This window comes from Myotis yumanensis, unplaced genomic scaffold, assembly GCF_028538775.1.
Source record: "Myotis yumanensis isolate MYYU_CA2020_CCGP unplaced genomic scaffold, mMyoYum1.0.hap1 SCAF_18, whole genome shotgun sequence".
Classification (NCBI taxonomy): Eukaryota; Metazoa; Chordata; class Mammalia; order Chiroptera; family Vespertilionidae; genus Myotis; species Myotis yumanensis.
This window is the reverse complement of record NW_027223769.1, coordinates 22,668,055-22,685,564: the sequence shown is the minus strand read 5'-3', so window position 1 is coordinate 22,685,564 and position 17,510 is coordinate 22,668,055. Positions and strand designations below refer to the sequence as shown.

The window sequence follows — 17,510 nt, the reverse complement described above, 5'->3', positions numbered from 1 at the left end:
GAACATCTGGGTACATATATCCTTTCTGATTGGTGTTTCTGGTTTCTTGGGATATATTCCTAGAAGTGGGATCACAAGGTCAAATGGGAGTTCCATTTCCAATTTTTTGAGGAACCTCCATACTGCCTTCCATAGTGGCTGCACCAGTCTGCATTCCCACCAGCAGTGCACAAGTGTTCCTTTTTCTCCACATCCTCTCCAGCACTTGTCGTTTGTTGATTTGTTGATGATGGCCATTCTGACAGGTGTGAGATGGTACCTCATTGTTGTTTTGATTTGCATCTCTCGGATGATTAGTGACTTTGAGCATGTTTTCATATGTCTCTTGGCTTTCTGAATGTCCTCTTTTGAAAGGTGTCTATTTAGATCCTTTGCCCATTTTTTGATTGGATTGTTTATCTTCTTTTTGTTAAGTTGTATGAGTTCCATAAATTTTGGAGATTAAGCCCTTATCAGATATGATGTTGGCAAATATGTTTTCCCACGAGGTGGGTTTTCTTGTTGTTTTGTTGATGGTTTCTTTTGCTGTGCAGACTCAATTAATTTTTGACAAGGGCACCAAGAATACACAATGGGGAAAGGATAATCTCTTCAATAAATGATGTTAGAAAAACTGAATATCTATATACAAAAGAATGAAATTGGACCCTCTAGCTTACACTATACACAAAATCAACTCAAAAAATGGATTCAAGAGTATAAGATCTGAAACCTCAAAAACTTGTATAATTGAAATTTACTGAGATGTTAAGCATTCTCCCCTGCCCTCCCCCCCAAAAAAAGGGTAACTGTGAAGTAATGGATGTGTTAATTAGCTCAATTGTGGGAATCCTTTCACAATTATACCTATGTCAAAGCATTATGCTGTGCACTTTTTAAAAAGAATTTATTAATTGATTTGCGAGAGAGAGATAAATTTATTGTTCCATCCATTTGTGTATTTATTGGTTAATTCTTGCATGTGCCCTGACTGGGGATTGAACCCCCAACCTTGGCACGTTGGGACAACACTCTAACCACCTGAGCTACCCAGCCAGAGCTGCACTTTAAATGTATTGTAATTTTATTTGTCAACTTTACCTTAGTAAAGCTGAAGAGAGAGAGAAAAAAGAATCCTATAGTTAGTTCTAAGATATTCATTCAACTGCTTAACTGTCACTCCTTCAGAGGGGCCTTTCCCGACCACTAGCTAACTTAACACACATACACATCTCACTGCTTGACACTTTCCAGTGGCTTATTATGAAAATTTCAAACATACAAAAAAGTTGAAAGTTTAACTTATGAATCTTATTTTTTAAAATTATTTTATTATTTATCTGTTTTTTAACACCTTTTTTTTTTTAATCCTCACCTGAGGGTATTTTTTCCATTGATTTTGAGAGAGAGAGAGAGAGAGAGAGAGAGAGAGAGAAATCTCAATGTGAGAGAAACATCAATTGGTTGCCTCCTGCACTTGCCCTGGAGCCTGCAACCAAGGTACTGGCTGATGCTCTATCCACTGAGCCAAACTGGTTAGGGCATGAATCTTATTTTTGATGCATTTCATTTTTAATACAGTAATCAGCACACCATCTAAATGTTTCATCATGTTTGTCACTAACCACAGTTCAGTATTTGCTTACGCTTTTTTTTCCTGGTTGAAGTACAATTTACAAACATTGAAATCTCAAATATTGATAGTACATTCATTGAATTTTGACAAATGCATGCATGTATGTAACTCAAATCCTCTTTGTGATGTAGAACATTTTCATCACCCCAAAAGTTCTCTAATCCCCTTTTCAGTCTGTCTCTGCCCCAGCTCCTACCTCATAGAGACAGCCATTGTTCTGATTTTTTCCACCATAGGTTAGAGTTCCCTATTCTAGAACTTCATATGATTGGAATCATAATATGTGCTCTTTTGTGTCCTTCATTAGCATGTCCTTTTTTTAAAAAAAAAAATGTTTTAATTGATTTCAATGAGAGGGAAGAAGAGGGAGAGATAGACACATTAATGATGAGAGAGAATCATCAATCGGCTGCCTCCTGCACACCCCAACTGGGGATGTAGCCCGCAACCCGGGCATGTGCCCTGACCGGGAATTGAACCGTGACCTCCTGGTTCATGGGTCGACGTTCAACCACTGAGCTGTGTCGGCTGGGCAAAATGTTCTTAATAGTCATGGATGTTGTTACATGTATCAGTGCTTCGTTGCTTTTTATTGCTTAGTAGTGTTCTGTTGCATTCCCTGGTTATACCACAGTTTGTTCATCCATTCTGTTGACGGACAGTTGGGTTGTTCCAGTTTTTGCCTGTTACGAATAAAGCTCTGTTGGACATTCTTATACATATCTATTTGTAGACGTATGTTTTCATTTCTTTGGGGTAAATATTTAGATGAGGAATTGCTTGGGTTAGGTGTATGTTTTTATAAGGAACTACTAAATCTTTTCCCAAAGTGACTGTGTCATTTTGTACTTCGTCCAACAAAGTGAAAGTTCCAGTTTCTCCACATTCTCACCAACATTTGATGTTGTAAGTCATTTACATTTTTATTATTTGGCATTGTAATAAACAGGTGTATTAGGGCTCTCCAGAGAAATAGAACCATGGGGGGGGGGGGGGGGGGAGAGAGAGAAAATAAGGAATTGGCTCATATAATCAAGGAGGCTGAGAAGTCTCATAATCTGCCAGAAATCCCAGGAGAGCCCATTGCCTTTAGTCCCAGTCTGAGTCTGAAGGCTTGAGAACCAGGAGAACTGATGGAAACAGGTGAGCCCCAGGCCCTGGATCAGAAAGAAGTCTGGAGGTTGAGTCCAGGAAAGCAGTGTTGAAGGAGACAGAAGCTAGAACTCCTGTACCTTTCCCTAGTCCAGAATGTTCTCCAGGAAAGACCAACCCACACCTCAGCAAATCATAGACTGTGGTTTCCAGAGGGATAAGGGAGGGGAATGGATACCTCTGCTCTTGGGGACACATCTCTGCAGTAAGAGAAAGTCATCCCGTGTTACTTCTTGCTCTAACATTTGCAGTAAGTCCCACTGGATCAAATTCATTTAGTCATGTCTCATTTTACCGACATGAAGCACCACCAGGATGTGAGAGGGACAGATCCAAGCTGGAAACCAGGAACTGGACAGTAGGGACACATTGTTGGGGGGTAGGGCTCTCTGAGCCCCTAGGTGAGAGGAGTCCCCATTCACGCGCGCGCCCCCCCTCCCCCCCCAGGACAAGAGGTCCTGCCTGGATGGCATGGCTTCATATTCCCTGGTTGCTTCTTTTGATTCCTCTCTGTTTAGGTGATCCCAGAGACATGCAGAACTGGGGCAGCGTTAAAATAGCGCATCAGCATAGAGGGAGGGTCAGGGAGGGAACTGGGGCAACATGCAGAGCACAGGTCCGAGAAATCAGGTCTTAAAGGAGAAGGTTGCAGTTTTGCAGAATGAGAAGTAAATGGTCCCTGGAGCACAAGAACTTTAATTTTTATTGCAAGATAAATAAATGTTCAAGAGGATTGGGAGAGTTATAACTTGAGCCAGTTGCCGCTGTCCTGGCAGTAAAAAGGGGTCAAGACCCTGCACTGGGTGGCGAATACAGGTTTGTCACCTCTGTTCCCTGGTCTCTGGTCCCGATGAGGATTCCCCACTTAGGCAGGACACTGTTGAAAGAGAGGAAGCAGCTGGGTTCTTCTGGCTGATCAAACTGTCCTCGGCTTTTCTGACTGTTTAACCTTGAGCTGGTCTTTTGGTTCACTCCCGTCACTTTGTCGGTGGCAAATTGTAAAGACACAACATGTGCAGGGCACTGCCTCTGACAGTCAATTAGACGGAAGAGAGAGGAAGGCAGCTGGTGCACTTACTGTCTGTTCACCTGGCTTCCAGGGCAATGGGCAGGGTCTAGTCTCAGATGCAGTTATGGGGTCTCCTGGGAACTCCACCTGTTGCTTTCTCATGAGGGAAAATCAGGCATCTCCTATCTGCTTCCTGAGTGCTGATGAAGGTCTCATGAAATTTAACAAAATCATGTCAGTTGGACAACTTTGCAGGACTGATTTTAATTTGATTTGGACTTTTTTCCAAAATGGTATCAACATTTCCTAGACATATTAACCTTTAGATAGCTCATGAAGATCACAGAATTTATCATTTCGTAGGGCTGTTGGTGTTGAATCATGACAGGACAATTATGAGAAAAGATTGGGGCAGTAGAGGGGTAGAATCCATCTTGATCACCAATGACCTTTCAGGAAAGAAGGTGGGAAAGACATTAGTTTTTTCCCTAAAGTTTTCCATTTCTCTAACCTGTTGCCTTTTAATTTCCATTTAAAAGGTAATTTGCAAACTCAGCATCTTACAGCCAGTGCTGTAGGCTCCGGGGCCAAGTGGAAAGCAGAACTCTGTCCTTCCATATTAACAGAATTCCCCGGAAAAAAAATTTTTTTCCATTGTTTTAGTTTATGGAATTATCCAGGACTGTGGGTACTTCAGGAGAAATTGGGACTACATGGGAGATTTTAAATTAGTATTTAGTAATACTGGGGCCTGTGGCATTTAGGTTGTTTCTGCAGTGTAACTCCTCTGCTAGTCACACAGCTTGGCGAGGAGGTGCACTGGCTGTCAGACTTCCTGGGTGTTGCGTGCCAGCTCTGGTTGTCTTGGGCAAGTGACTTTCCTTGATGTCCTCTTCTGCAAAATAGAGTTAACGTTAGTACCCACCTCATACTGTGTCAACGAGAAGACATGTGAAGCCCAGTGGTTGCCCATAGTAATGACTCAATAAATGTGACCTGTTATTATGTGCAAGAGTGGGTGCTTTGGAAGATTAACAGGGACTGTGGTCCACATTCGCTGTAGGAAAGTGCCGTACAGGTGCTCTGGAAGTTTAAAGGAATCAGATAGAATTAGCAAGCAAACTGGCCACCCCCTCACACACTGCATGGTCTCGGCCTATGCACCCTATGCTCCATCACCCTCTCTCTCGGCCCCCAGATCCTTCCCCCAGTCCTCCTGTTCCTTCCTCCTTGTCAAGGGCTGCCATGTGTGATGAAAGGGCTACCACATACATTTGATTAGCTGCTTTTTAGCGTGCTTTCAAGTTTCTTATTTCATTGGCTTCTAGCAAGAGTCAGGTAAATGACTATTTTTCATTTTAGGAAACTGAGGTCCAAGAAGGGTATCTTGGCATTTTCTACTTACGTAATAGACTTCGAGTTATGTCTTGAGCCTTACCCCTTTCCTCCACCTCCTCCTCCCCCCCGCATCCAGAGATAGTGATCCAAGTGGCCCTAACCTTGCTTTTGCTGGAATGTAGGTCTCTTCCTACTATAGTGGCATGTCCTCCCAATCCAGCTCTTTCTTAAAACCCTGTTCTGAGGTATGTCTTCCCAGCACCACCTAGTAATTAACTCCATTCTGAAACTACCTACCTGGAGATAGCATCAGATCCCTCAGGTTAAGGGCTCAGTCCAATAAGACTGCCTCCCCCACTCCTCCTTTCAAACACCAATTGCAAGTCCAGGTTGTCATCTCTGCTTCTGACCAACTGGCTGTTAATCAGAGGTTCCCACAATTCCCTCCTTACTTTCATGCCAGAACTCAGAGAAACATTTCAGTACTAGACTACCAGTTTATTATAAAAGGGTATATAACTCAGGAACAGCCAAGGGAAAGGACATGGTATGGGGAAAGGGCCCGGAGCTTTCATGCCTTCTTCAGGGGCACCCCTCTCCCTGAATCTCTCCGTGTTCATCAACCTGAAAAGCTCTCTGATCCCTGTCCTTTTTGGTTTCTGTGGAGCCTTCATTACATGGGCTTAGTTGCTTAACTCATTGGCCATTAGTGGTTGAGCTCAATCTCTAGCCCCTCTCCCCTCCTCAAAGTCTATTACGTAAGTGGGGGGTTGGGGGGTGGGACTCAAAGTTCCAACCCTCTCATCAGCTGAGGGTTCCCCTGGCAGCCAGCCCCTAGCCTTAGTTTACCAAGGGGCTTTCCAAAAGCCGCCTCATTCACATAAACTCTGGTGTGGTTGAAAAGGGCTTGTTATGACTAATAAGACACTCCTTTCACCTCATGGCTCTGGAGTTATTTTTCAGGAACTGATGACAACAGACCAAATGTTATTGGTCTTAGGATGTTCGGAAATCTCACGGGTTTTGGGTGCTCTGTGCCAGAAACGGGACAAAGACCAAACATATATTTATTATGAATCACAGCATCACACCTGTGAACAACTTTCCTCTGATGGAAAGGACTTCCGATTGGGAGCTAAGAATCTGATTCTAGTCTCAACCCTGCTCCCTCAGTTTGACCTGATGGTCTAGCTGGGGCCTCTTTCTTTATCTGTACAGCTTGGTTTTTCCTGGGACATAAATGATCAGTGATGGTCCCTTGTAGTCCTTGTTGGGTGGCTGCTTCCCAGCCCTTTCGCTGTAACTCCTCTCCTTTCCTGCAATCGATGAATCACATTGGGATTTAGGGATTGGCTAATGCTGTTATTGCGATAACCATGACTCTGTTCTAAGTTATCAGGAAAGTGAAGAATGTGTGAGGTGTAAGGTTTTTTATTAGTAACAAATCACTTTAACACCTACCAGTGTCTGTGTCAGGGCCTGATCCAGACCTCATTGCATCTGTCCTGGCCTGCCCACAGCCCTGGGCCCTCGGCCTGCAGACAGAGTGCTGACTTAGCAAGTTTAAAGTAGACATATCCTGTAGTCACTTAAATTGATGCAAAACTGGTATTTTGAGTCAGAAAAGAAGGTGAGCCAACCTCTGAAGAAAATGAGACAATCTTCTAGTGCAGCGGTTCTCAACCTGTGGGTCGAGACCCCTTTGGCGGTCAAACGACCCTTTCACAGGGGTCGCCTAAGACCATCCTGCATATCAGATATTTACATTACGATTCATAACAGTAGCAACATTACAGTTATGAAGGAGCAACGAAAATAATTTTATGGTTGGGTCACAACATGAGGAACTGTACTTAAAGGGCCAGAAGGTTGAGAACCACTGTTCTAGTGGCTGGTCATTCTGTGGAATGCTATTTGATATAAATATAGGTTTATTTGCAGGGAACAGGCATGAAGGCAGGTCCAAGGTTGCCTGAGTAAGGCCACGTGGAGAGGAAAGACATTGGTGAAGGGGTGGAATTCTCCTGTCCTGGAGCAGCTAACAGTCCACACAAACTCCCAACCTTTTTATCTATTTCATAAGAAATGTCACTGATAGATATTACCAGCATCTAGTAAAATTGTGCATGAAACATTCTGATTGAAAATTAATAGAAGAGCCAAATCTTCACAACAATAGCTTCTTAATAGTATTGGATCTTTTGGTAGAATGGAAAAAAATCCATTGAAAATAATTTCAATAAAAGTAAAATGGGGGGAAATTGGAATTAGTTTATCGGTGTTTATAAAAATAGCCCTGGCAGTGCTCAGTGGTTGGAGTGTTGGCCCGAGTACTGAAGTGTCTCGGGTTCGATGCCCAGTCAAGAGCACATCCTTGGGTTGCAGGTTTGATTCCCAGACCCAGTTGGGTGCATATGGGAGGCAACCAATCTGTATGTCTCTCACATGGATGTATCTCCCCCCCCCCCCCCCCCACTCTCCTTGAGTGAGGATTAACAACAAAAATAGTTTATAAAAAAATAAGTCAAGGGACTATGTTTGCTTCATGAAGTTCAGCTCAGAAGATTCTCAACTGAAATCTCCAGTACTGATAGAATTCTGGTGAAACCCCTTGGGTGTGTAAACAGTCCACACTTGGGAATAGCACCCTGTGTTTGCCTGGTGTTGTGAAACAGCTGTTACTCTCAGTGGCATGTGGCCAAGGCACACAAGACATTTGGGAGCACTCTGGCTTGCACACTCAGAGGACAGCTGCCTTAGCCCAGGGAGGCAAAGGTGCTCTGAGTGAGGGATGGAGATGCTGATGACAGTAGGAATTCCTCCCACAGGGCACCCAACCAAGTGGTTCGAGGGCTGTAAAGTGGAAGGGTGTTCAATGCTTTGTTGTTCAAAGACAGATTATTTAGTTGCTCTGATTTGATGCCTGTCTATTCCCATTGCCCCTTAGACCCCCTTAGGAAAGGGTCTAAAAGAAAATAAAACTCAAATTAGTAGTCGGTGACTTCTGATAAACTTCAATGAGGAGCATATGACTGGGAGAGCACTAGTGAAAAATGGGAGTCGGGGGCTGTGATAAAATAACAAAATTTTGGGTGATTTAATAAAGGAGCAATCAAGTCTAGGATGTATCTAGATTTGAATTCTCCATGTCAACTCTGGCCCCACATGGCCATAGTCATTTAAGAGTATCTACATTTATAATGAATATACTTAGTTTAGAGAAAACATTTCATCCTGTTTTCCTCTTTTTCAGGTTTCAAGTGCCCCATTTGCTCCAAGTCTGTGGCTTCCGATGAGATGGAAATGCACTTTATAATGTGTCTGAGCAAACCTCGCCTCTCCTACAATGGTAAGCGCTTGGCTGGGAGCTTCTGAGTGAGGTCTTCCCAACCTCACGCGCCTCTGGGCAGCATTTCCACCCACCTTCCAGCAGGAATAGTCAGGGGACACCTGACTGTTAGCAAGTCTTGCTGCGCCAATCAGAGGCGAAGAGCAGTGGGACCAGGAAGAAAGGAAGGCCCAGGGATCAGGGCTGTGGTACCAGGAAGTCTCTTGGGTCACTCAGTCCCGCTGCCCTTTCTTCCGACCCCTTGGTTCCTTGGACCTCTGGTTGGGTGATAGAGCTCTGCCCATTCTCACACCTAACAGCAGAGGGTGTGACCTCTCCTTGGGGGATGGGGAGTTTGTGCCAGTGGTTTGCATGGAGTGCTTAAGCCCTGATTCTGCCCAGCAGAATGGGTGCAAGATGTGGACACCCTTAGGGAATAAAAACATTGAGCTGCCACCTGGTCACTCCTACTGTGGAGCCTGCCTCAGAGCTGAGCAGTGAATACACGGGTAGGAAACTGGGCCAAGGATTCCATGAAACCCACATACCCCTAAGTGGCACCTCTGTGGACGAAATGAGTGTCAGCATCTGCCTGGTATGCCGTGGGTAAGGATTTGGAGCCTGGCTGATCTGAGTTCAAAGCCTGCTGCAACCACTTCCGACTATTATCTTAGACAAGTTGCTCAGTTTAGCAGAGCCTAGATTTTCTGGTCCATAAAATAGGGACATCAATACCTGGTTCATAGGATTTTTGTCAGGATAAAGTAAGATATCCTATATAATAAAAGGCTAAAATGCAAATTGTCCCCTCAAATGAGAGTTAGACCAGAGGGCGGGGCCTGCTGGCCAACCACCCGTGCGCCCCCCCCACACCCAGCCCGATCAGCCTCATGGGGCGGGCCAGACCCCACCCGTGCACTAATTCGTGCCCCAGGCCTCTAGTTACATATAAAACCCTTCAGCACAGAGCCTGGCACATGGTCAGTGCTCAGGAAGTTACAGCACCCCTGAAAGAGGTGAGACCATCCTAGGTTTCTTTTCGTCATTTTGTGGAGTGGACTGACTTCTGTTCAGTGCTGCTAGTGGCTCTCTGGTTTTCCATTCTTTTTTCTTTTCTTTTTTAAAAAAATTCATTTTAGTGAGAAAGGGAGAGGGAGAGAGAGATAGAAACATCAATAATGTGAGAGAATCATTGATTGACTGTCTCCTGCACGCGCCCCCCCCACTCGGGGTGGATCGAATCGAAACCCAGGCATGTGTCCTGACCGGGGATCGAACCTTGATCGCCTGGTTCATGGTTCTACACTCAACCCCTGAGCCACACCAACCGGTTAGTGGTTTTCCATTCTTATGTGCTTAGTTTGGTCTTCCAGCCATGTTCATCAGAGAACTGTGTTCTCTACAAGAACAGGCACTGGATCTGAGTGGGACACACCCCGACCCTGGCACTGGGCCCGCTTCTAGGATTAAAGTCACAGCAGTGCTTAGGAAAAGAGTTCTGTGACCTCTCAGGGAATCTGAGGACTGGACAGGAGGTGAGCCTGGATTGCTTTGCCCCATCCTCATGGTGAAAGTTTCCTGGGTAGACTCTTTACAGACTTGTCCTTGGGCTCCTACCTCCTCAGATCCCCATGCCCTCCTTCCTCCACCCAGCATTAGCCCAGGGAGGCCTGGTGATTCCAGATTTTTCCTGTGAAGTGAACCTGACAAATCTAACCCGCTCACTTCTCCTGAAAACACATCCTAATGTTCTCATCTCTTCTTTATTTGCTCAGCCAAAGGCTCTGGATGCATGTGTGCGGAATGGTTACTTGCTGTGTCAGCTACACGCAGTCTGGTAGGAGGCCCAGCCGCAGGAGGTTCTGGCCCTATCTCTGTCCCCTTCATATTCTCCTGGTGTCCAGGAAGCCCTTCTTCTCCCCAGCGGACAGCCTCTCCCTGTCCCTGGGGGTGACGGCTGCAGTGTCTGAATCCATTGTCACGCACACTCTGGGCTTTGCGGTGGACTTGTCAGTGTGCGTCCCTTGGAGGCTGCTCTAGCTCCTCTTTGTCCTGTTCCTTGTCTCTGCCTGGGACCACAGTGGAGAGGAGTCTTCTCCCCAGCCATGGCCTCAGAAACTGTGTTCGCTTATTTTCCAAACTGCACAGAGCCCGATGAAGACCGCTTTTTGTCCCGTGGGTTGCTGGGAAGAGATCTCTGTAGACACTGACTGTGTCATGAGAACACAAAGCAGCCTCAGAGTGGGCTCACCCGAGAGGGCTAGGCTCCTGGTGTCATCAGGGACGACTATGCAAAGGCAGCTGTGGAGGACAGAGTGCTCTTGGGGCCACCTGAGAACTGGGTACCACTGGTCCCATTTGGAGAATGGGGAAGAGGAGGGGCTTGGGCTCTATCCTGGAGAACTGCCGTGCTACTCATTGGTCTCCCCTCTGCTGCAGCCATGGGGAAGGGTCTCCTTTCCTTCACCTTCACCTCCATAGGAGAGCAGGCTTGGCAGCCCCATGTGGCCTGAGCACAGGTCACCGGCAGAAGCCACACTCAGAGTCCGAGTCCCCTTAGAGGACGAGGAGGTTGGCCGGCCAGCCTGAGACATCACTATGGCTGTCCCCATTTTTTCCCTCCTCCTCTAATTGAAAAGCCACCTCCTCAGGGAGTGTGTGTGTGTGTGTACACGTGTGTTAGAGGCTTTAAGCTCAAGGATCTCCTTTGCAAAAGCCAGTGTTTTACCACGAGAGGCAAAGAGAGGGCATGTTGCATGGGTCCTATCAGTGGAATTGGTCCTAAGGTGATGAAGGTGCTTCAGAAACAGTGGTCTGGCCCCTCTGTGTGCACTGTTAGTGTGGAAGGAGGCTTGTGACTGGACTCCTCATATTGTCTTTCCTTTCTGAAGACACCTAGACCTCCCAGGTAAGAAGGCGTTGGCCACCTGGGGTTTGTACATGCAGGGGGAGTCTCCAGGGCTGGCCTAGGTCCTGTTCTTGTTCAGATAAAGCATGGGCCTTTCAGGGTCCACAGGCCAAGCCCCAGGCAGGACCTCTAGATATTTATTTTGGTTTTGCCAGTAACATATCTTGCCCAGAATTTCTTATCATACCAACCTCCCAGCTTCACTTTATCTTTTCTGATTAAAAAAAGTGAGGAGACTTAAAGAGTCTGAAGTATAGAACTCTCAGAATCTTTCTGGAAAGGGGGCAGGGTGAGACTTTCCCAGTTAGTTATAGAGAGAAATGCTATTTTCTTATGAAGATTCACTAGAACTCCTGCTCACTGCCCTGCACTACACTCACACGTACACTTTCTGTAATTGCTGGTACTAGTTGGGGATTTTTAAAGAAAATTTACAGTGGTTATAAAAGATGAAATTTAGTTAACCACCAAAGGGAAAAAAAGTAGAAACCTCCTAAATGAGGCAGATAGAAAGTAGTATTTTTCTTATTATGAGGGTTGGCCTGAGCAGTAGGTTGGAAGGCCTCCAGTAGCCGCCTGCCAGATTAAAAAACACACCAAACACTTTAGTAAAGACAAGACTAGTTCAACTGGTTTGCCCAGTGCTCAAGAGAAATGCAAAGACCTGTAACCTGTGCTGGGGCAGGTGCTAACCCCTGCTGGAGGGGCAGGGAGGCCGCCAGACCCCAGAACACTGACGTTACATCTCTCACGCTCCTCTTCCAGGGCAGCTCGGAACCCAGGACTCCTGGGAGATAAGGAAGGAGTTGGAGAGACCCATTTTTGTGGGTAAATGTGGTCAGCTTGAATGAGACTTGTAACTTCTCTCCCTTTCCAACATCTGTTTGTGGTTCTGAGACTGGGGGTTTTGCCCTCAAGAGTATGTACTCAAATTTTGACTAACAAATTGCTCAGCTAGCAGAGTGAGCCTCAAGATGGGGAACCTGATTTTGCTGTGAACAGATGAGAGTCAGATACAGGGGTGAGGGGAGGCGTGACAGATGACTGACTGCCCACTGAAAGCATAGGAGGCCCTGGTTCCAGGACCAGCCAGGTGCTCTTGGCCCTGGGAAATTCTGGTGTGTGGCGGGTTCCATTGCCATTGGTATTAGGAGAGCTTGGTGGTGCTCAGAGCAGCTTCAGGAGATTCTTCTCGGCCTTTTTAATTTTTAAAATATGTTTGTATTGATTTTTAGAGCGAGAAGGAGAGGTAGAGAGAGAGAGAGAGAGAAACATCAATCAGCTGCCTCCTGCATGCCCCCTACTGGGGATCGAGCCAAGAACCCGGGCATGTGACCTGACCCAGAATCAAACCAGCAACCGGTGCATGGAACAACATTCAACTAACTGAGCCACACCGGCTAGGGCTCCTCTCAGCTTTCTTTGGGAATGCAAACCCCATGCCCTGCTCCTTCAAGATCCTGACTGCCCTTCCTCTCATCTGCCAAAGGTCATTGCCCCCAACTTCAGGCCTCTTGAAATACTGAATGTCACACAAGGTTTAAAGGAGAGGGAATTGGGTTCCTCTCAAAGCAGGAATACCTGCTGCTAGTTTACCTCTAGCTGAGCCAGCAGACCTGAGCAAGTGGTGCTCTGTGGGCCCATGTCTCTGCTGAGGCCTGTATTTGGAATGCAGATGCCTTTTCTTGGGTCTGGGGAAGCCAGGTTGTGGCTGAGGGTTTGCCTAGCCCAGTAGGCCGCTGCCAGGAGCGGTTGTTAGATGCTGTAGCAGCTGCTGAGTCTGGCTGCAGAGGTGTCTGGCCTGGTGTTCCTCCTGCAGGAGGGAAAGGAGGAGGGTGCTCCCAGCAGCCGCTGATTGACAGGCCAGGCTGCTGGGTGAGTGAGAAGTGGGTGGGTGGGAAGGGGGCCAAAGGAGGGGACTGAGTGGGGTGGTTGTGGGAGCTTCTGTAAATCGAAACCTTCTGGCCTGAGCTTTAGTGGTTCACTCCTCTGGGGTGTTTGGGCTTCCCTACCCCGTCACCAGCAGTTCTGGGGTCTCATTTTGGCTCTAGAGAACTTTGCCTACCACTCTGGTTTGGTTCCCTGGTCTGGTTGGAGGGATAGGCATTGGCACCATTTTGCACCACCCCCAGTCAGGTCAAACACACTTCCAGAGCAGTGATGTTGACCTTGCACAGGATATCAAGATGCTTGGAAGGGAGTTGGGAGGTGGTAAGAGAAAGGCAGAAAGCACAGCTTTGTTCCTGTGTACCCATCAACTGGCATTGGCTGAGCCCCTCCTTGGGACCTGGGGATGCCAAGGGGCATTTGAGTCCATGTGCAGAGCAGCTTCAACTTGTGCCAGGCCCAGTGTCCTTGCTTTGTGCTGTGAGGTCCTCCGACAAGTGGGCAGCAAGCTCCCATCTGAGAGTGTGAAGTCTTATAGGAATCAGTTGATAGCCAAGCTTCCGCTTCAGTCATTTCCCCTTTCCTGCTTGGCTCCCACAGGCATCTGGGGGCCGCTGATTTCCAGGGCCCCAGGGATTGGGACAGGAAGTTTTACTCAACCCTCTCAGGCATGTTCCTGCCTTCCACCGTGGGAAGAAGGCTGCTTCCCTGGGCTCTGTGCTGGGTGTGAGCACCGCTGGCTTCCCCACGCCGTCAAGTTCCAAGCCCCATCCCAGCAACCTTCAGTCAGCCTTCGGGTTTACCGACAGAGAAAACGACCACAGATTGTCTGGTGGCCAAGAAGCTGAGAGTGGCTGTTCTCCCAGCTCATGTGCACAGGAACTGATGTATGGAGTTGGTTTTATCTTGGGTTTTTCCCCCAGGCTTCCTGGTGAGAGGCTTTGAGTCACCATAGCCTTCTAGGCCCTGAGGAAACCTCATTTTATAGGCCCCAGATGTTTCTCTTTACACCCAAGTAATCAGAGGGCATGGACAAACAGCAGCGGAGAAGGGCACCAATTGCGTCCCCTGTCTGCACGTCCTTTCGTGAGCCCTGTGACTTAGGCAAGATGCCTGACTTCTGGCTTCAGTATCTTCGTAACGTGAGAACAACACATGTGCCCTGCCTGGCTCCTAAGATTGTGAGGCTGAAGTGAACACACACACAGGAAATCTCAGTATGTCTCATGGACAGTGTGTCTCACGAACAGTTAAAATCTTAGTAGTGGAGAACTGGTCCTGTTTTAAGCTCTCCTTTCTTCACATCCAAAAGCCTGCTCTCAGTTTTTCTCCTGTGGCTTTGAGAACTGGGTAACCTTTTCTTACTTCACCTCTTTCACCGGCCTTTCAGATATTAAAGTTGACCTAGGTTTGTATTCTGCCTTCTTTAGGTTTCATTCTAAACTTTCTCCCCAGTTGATCTCTATGTCTCATGTATAACCTGTCACCCACATCTCTCTTCTAAACCCCAGATGGTTGGAGCATCAGCCCAAACACCAAGAGGTGGCAGGTTCAATTCCTGGTCACCCCATGGCCCAGGAGTCTGCACCTGCCATAGCAAACCTCCTGCAGGTCCCAGGTGTGCAGATATTGTTCTCTTTGCCTGGAATATCCTTCCCTGAACAGTCCCCACCCCAGTTAGACATTTTTCATACCTCTCGTACCTGGGCCTGTATGCATAAGACTTCCTAGAAATTGCTGTGCTATTCATTTCCGTTTTCTTGTTCAGCCTCTCCTGCTAGACTCTGAGCTTCTCACATCCTGAGTTCGTGGCTTATTCACTGAGTCACTAGTGCCCAGAATGTCGTAGAAATCTAGTAGAGGACTACTGACTCGGCTGCGGCGCACTTCCTGTCCTGCTCAGCTTTTGTTGGGGCCCATGGTGTGCAGTGGCTTCCTTCCATTCACTCTTTTTTTAGGGGGGAGGGGGAGAGGATGGGGGTCTTTTTTTTTCTTTTTTAAAAAATTGAATTTTACAATTTAGTTGTATTTAAAACATTCACAGCATTGGACAACCCCATGTCTGTCTAGTTACAAACATTTTCATCACCCCCAAAGGAACCCTCCTACATGATTCTACTTATATGTCATATTTAAGATAGTCCACCTCATAGAACCAGCGCATGAATGGAATGATGCATGCCAGAGGCTGAGGGGAGAGGGGAATGGGAGTTGCTACTCAACGGGTATAAAGTTTCAGTTATGCAAGGTGAGTAAGTTGTAGAGATGTACAACACTGTACCTATAGTTAAGAATGTACTGTACACTTAAAAATATGTTAAGAAGGCAGATCTCATGTTAAGTGTTCTTACCACAAAAAAGAAAACAGAAAACCCCTTAGCATTAAACAGTCACTCCCGCCCTGGCCAGTTTGGCTCAGTGGATAGAGCATCGGCCTGCGTACTCAAGGGTCCCAGGTTCGATTCTGGTCAAGGGCATGTACCTTGGTTGCGGGCACATCCCCAGTAGGGGGTGTGCAGGAGGCAGCTGATCGATGTTTCCCTCTCATCGATGTTTCTAACTTCTCTATCCTTCTCCCTTCCTCTCTGTAAAAAATCAATAAAATATATTAAAAAAACAACAGTCACTCCCCATTCCCTCCTGCTCTTGACCCCTGATCTACTTTTTGTCTCTATGAATTTGCCTATGCTGGACATTGCCTGTAATGAATTGTATAATAGATGGCCTTTTGTGTCTGGCTTCTTCAAAAATAGCATGTTTTTGAGGTTCATCCACACTGTAGCATGCTTTGGTTCTTTGTTCCTTTTCATGGCTGAGTAATATTCCATTGCACAGATACATCACATTTTGTTTATCTATTCATTAGTTGGTGGACATTTGTTTCCACCGTTTGGCTCTGGTGAATAGTGCTGTTATGGACGTGTATGTACAAATATTTGTGAGAGTACCTGCTTATTCCATTCATTCTTGCCTTGTATGACTATACCACGCTAGTCATCACCATATTTTTTCAAACCAGAAATCAGTGCAGTTGGTCTGTGGGGAAAGTCTATTCAGGGAAGTACTTTGTCTAATGCTGCCTCTGTTACACATCTATCCCTCTCCAAGCCCCCTAACTCTCTAGCCCCAGGCCACTTATTTGGTAAGTAATCCCGTTTTGTCTTCACATCATTAATGTGTGATATGCATGCCTTATCTCTGCAATTGAAGGCCTTCAGGTCCAGGGCCACTTGGGCTTTTGTGTCCCCCACAGTGCCTTGTATATGTTGGGTGACCTGAGCAGTTTCAACCAGTTCTAGACCCGTGCCTGCTTTGTGCCACCTGTCTGCTGGTGACTGACCCTCCTCCACTCTCCCGTTTCCCTCTGCAGACGACGTGCTGACTAAAGACGCGGGAGAGTGTGTGATCTGCCTGGAGGAGCTGCTTCAGGGAGACACGATAGCCAGGCTGCCCTGCCTGTGCATTTACCACAAAAGGTACGAGAGGGGGCAGGGCCAGCTCAGCCACATCCCAGATCCCACCATGGAGAGAGAAGGCAATCCTCCTCACTAGCCATTCTGTTTTCTTTGGTTGAGGAACAACTCTTCCCCCTCCCCACGCCCCATTCCTGGGATGTGAGTGGGGTTGAGACAGAGGCTGGCAGATGTGCTGAGTATAGGGTCGAGCCAAATGGCCAGAGCTTTTGCTCTGGGTTGATGACGGCCTGGCTGGCTGCTGGGTGATGGGGAGACCTGTGGAGCTCCACAGGTTGGAGGGGCTTAGGATCCCACAGAGCCAAAGATTCCTTTCTTTGGAAATTTGATTCTTTATCCATCTCCCCAGCCTTTTCTTCCTCTGTGGGCCCCTCTGCTCCCGCGAAGTGAGGCCCCTTGTCTGTGCGAGAGAGGCAGCATGGAGGGGTATACTTGCTGCCCCTGCATCCGCCCCTAGTCCCCAGGCCAGGAGGCAGGAATAGCCAACCTTTGGGGCCAGGCACTGAAGCTGTTATAATTAGAAGGACCGAGATTTGTCCTCAGGCTCCAGATGAGCCTCGTACTTGTTTCCAACTGGAAAGAAGACACCTCCCTACCCAAGACGGAGGACGCTCTGTGCTGCCTGTGGCCACCACCTGCTCTTGGCTCCTCGAGCCTCAGAGCTTCTTCCTGACACATGGACTTTTCCAAAGCCTGACTCACAGGGCCACTGGCCACAGGGCAATGGTGGTGCCGGCTCGCAGACGTGGCTGATGCAGGGGAGGCTCAAGGTTGGCCTGGAGCAGGGGGTCTTGGTCCAG

General features: G+C 47.2%; 1 protein-coding gene across 2 annotated transcripts in view; it reads left to right on the top strand.

Moving 5' to 3' along the window:
* ZNRF1 (zinc and ring finger 1) overlaps positions 1–17,510 on the top strand; it is a 102,839-nt gene that overhangs the window by 80,198 nt on the left and 5,131 nt on the right. For both annotated transcript variants that reach the window (XM_070397971.1, XM_070397970.1), the window contains exons 2-3: positions 8,368–8,463; positions 16,608–16,713. In XM_070397971.1, the coding sequence (XP_070254072.1) occupies positions 8,368–8,463; positions 16,608–16,713 (202 nt within the window). The remainder of the gene's footprint in view (positions 1–8,367; positions 8,464–16,607; positions 16,714–17,510) is intronic.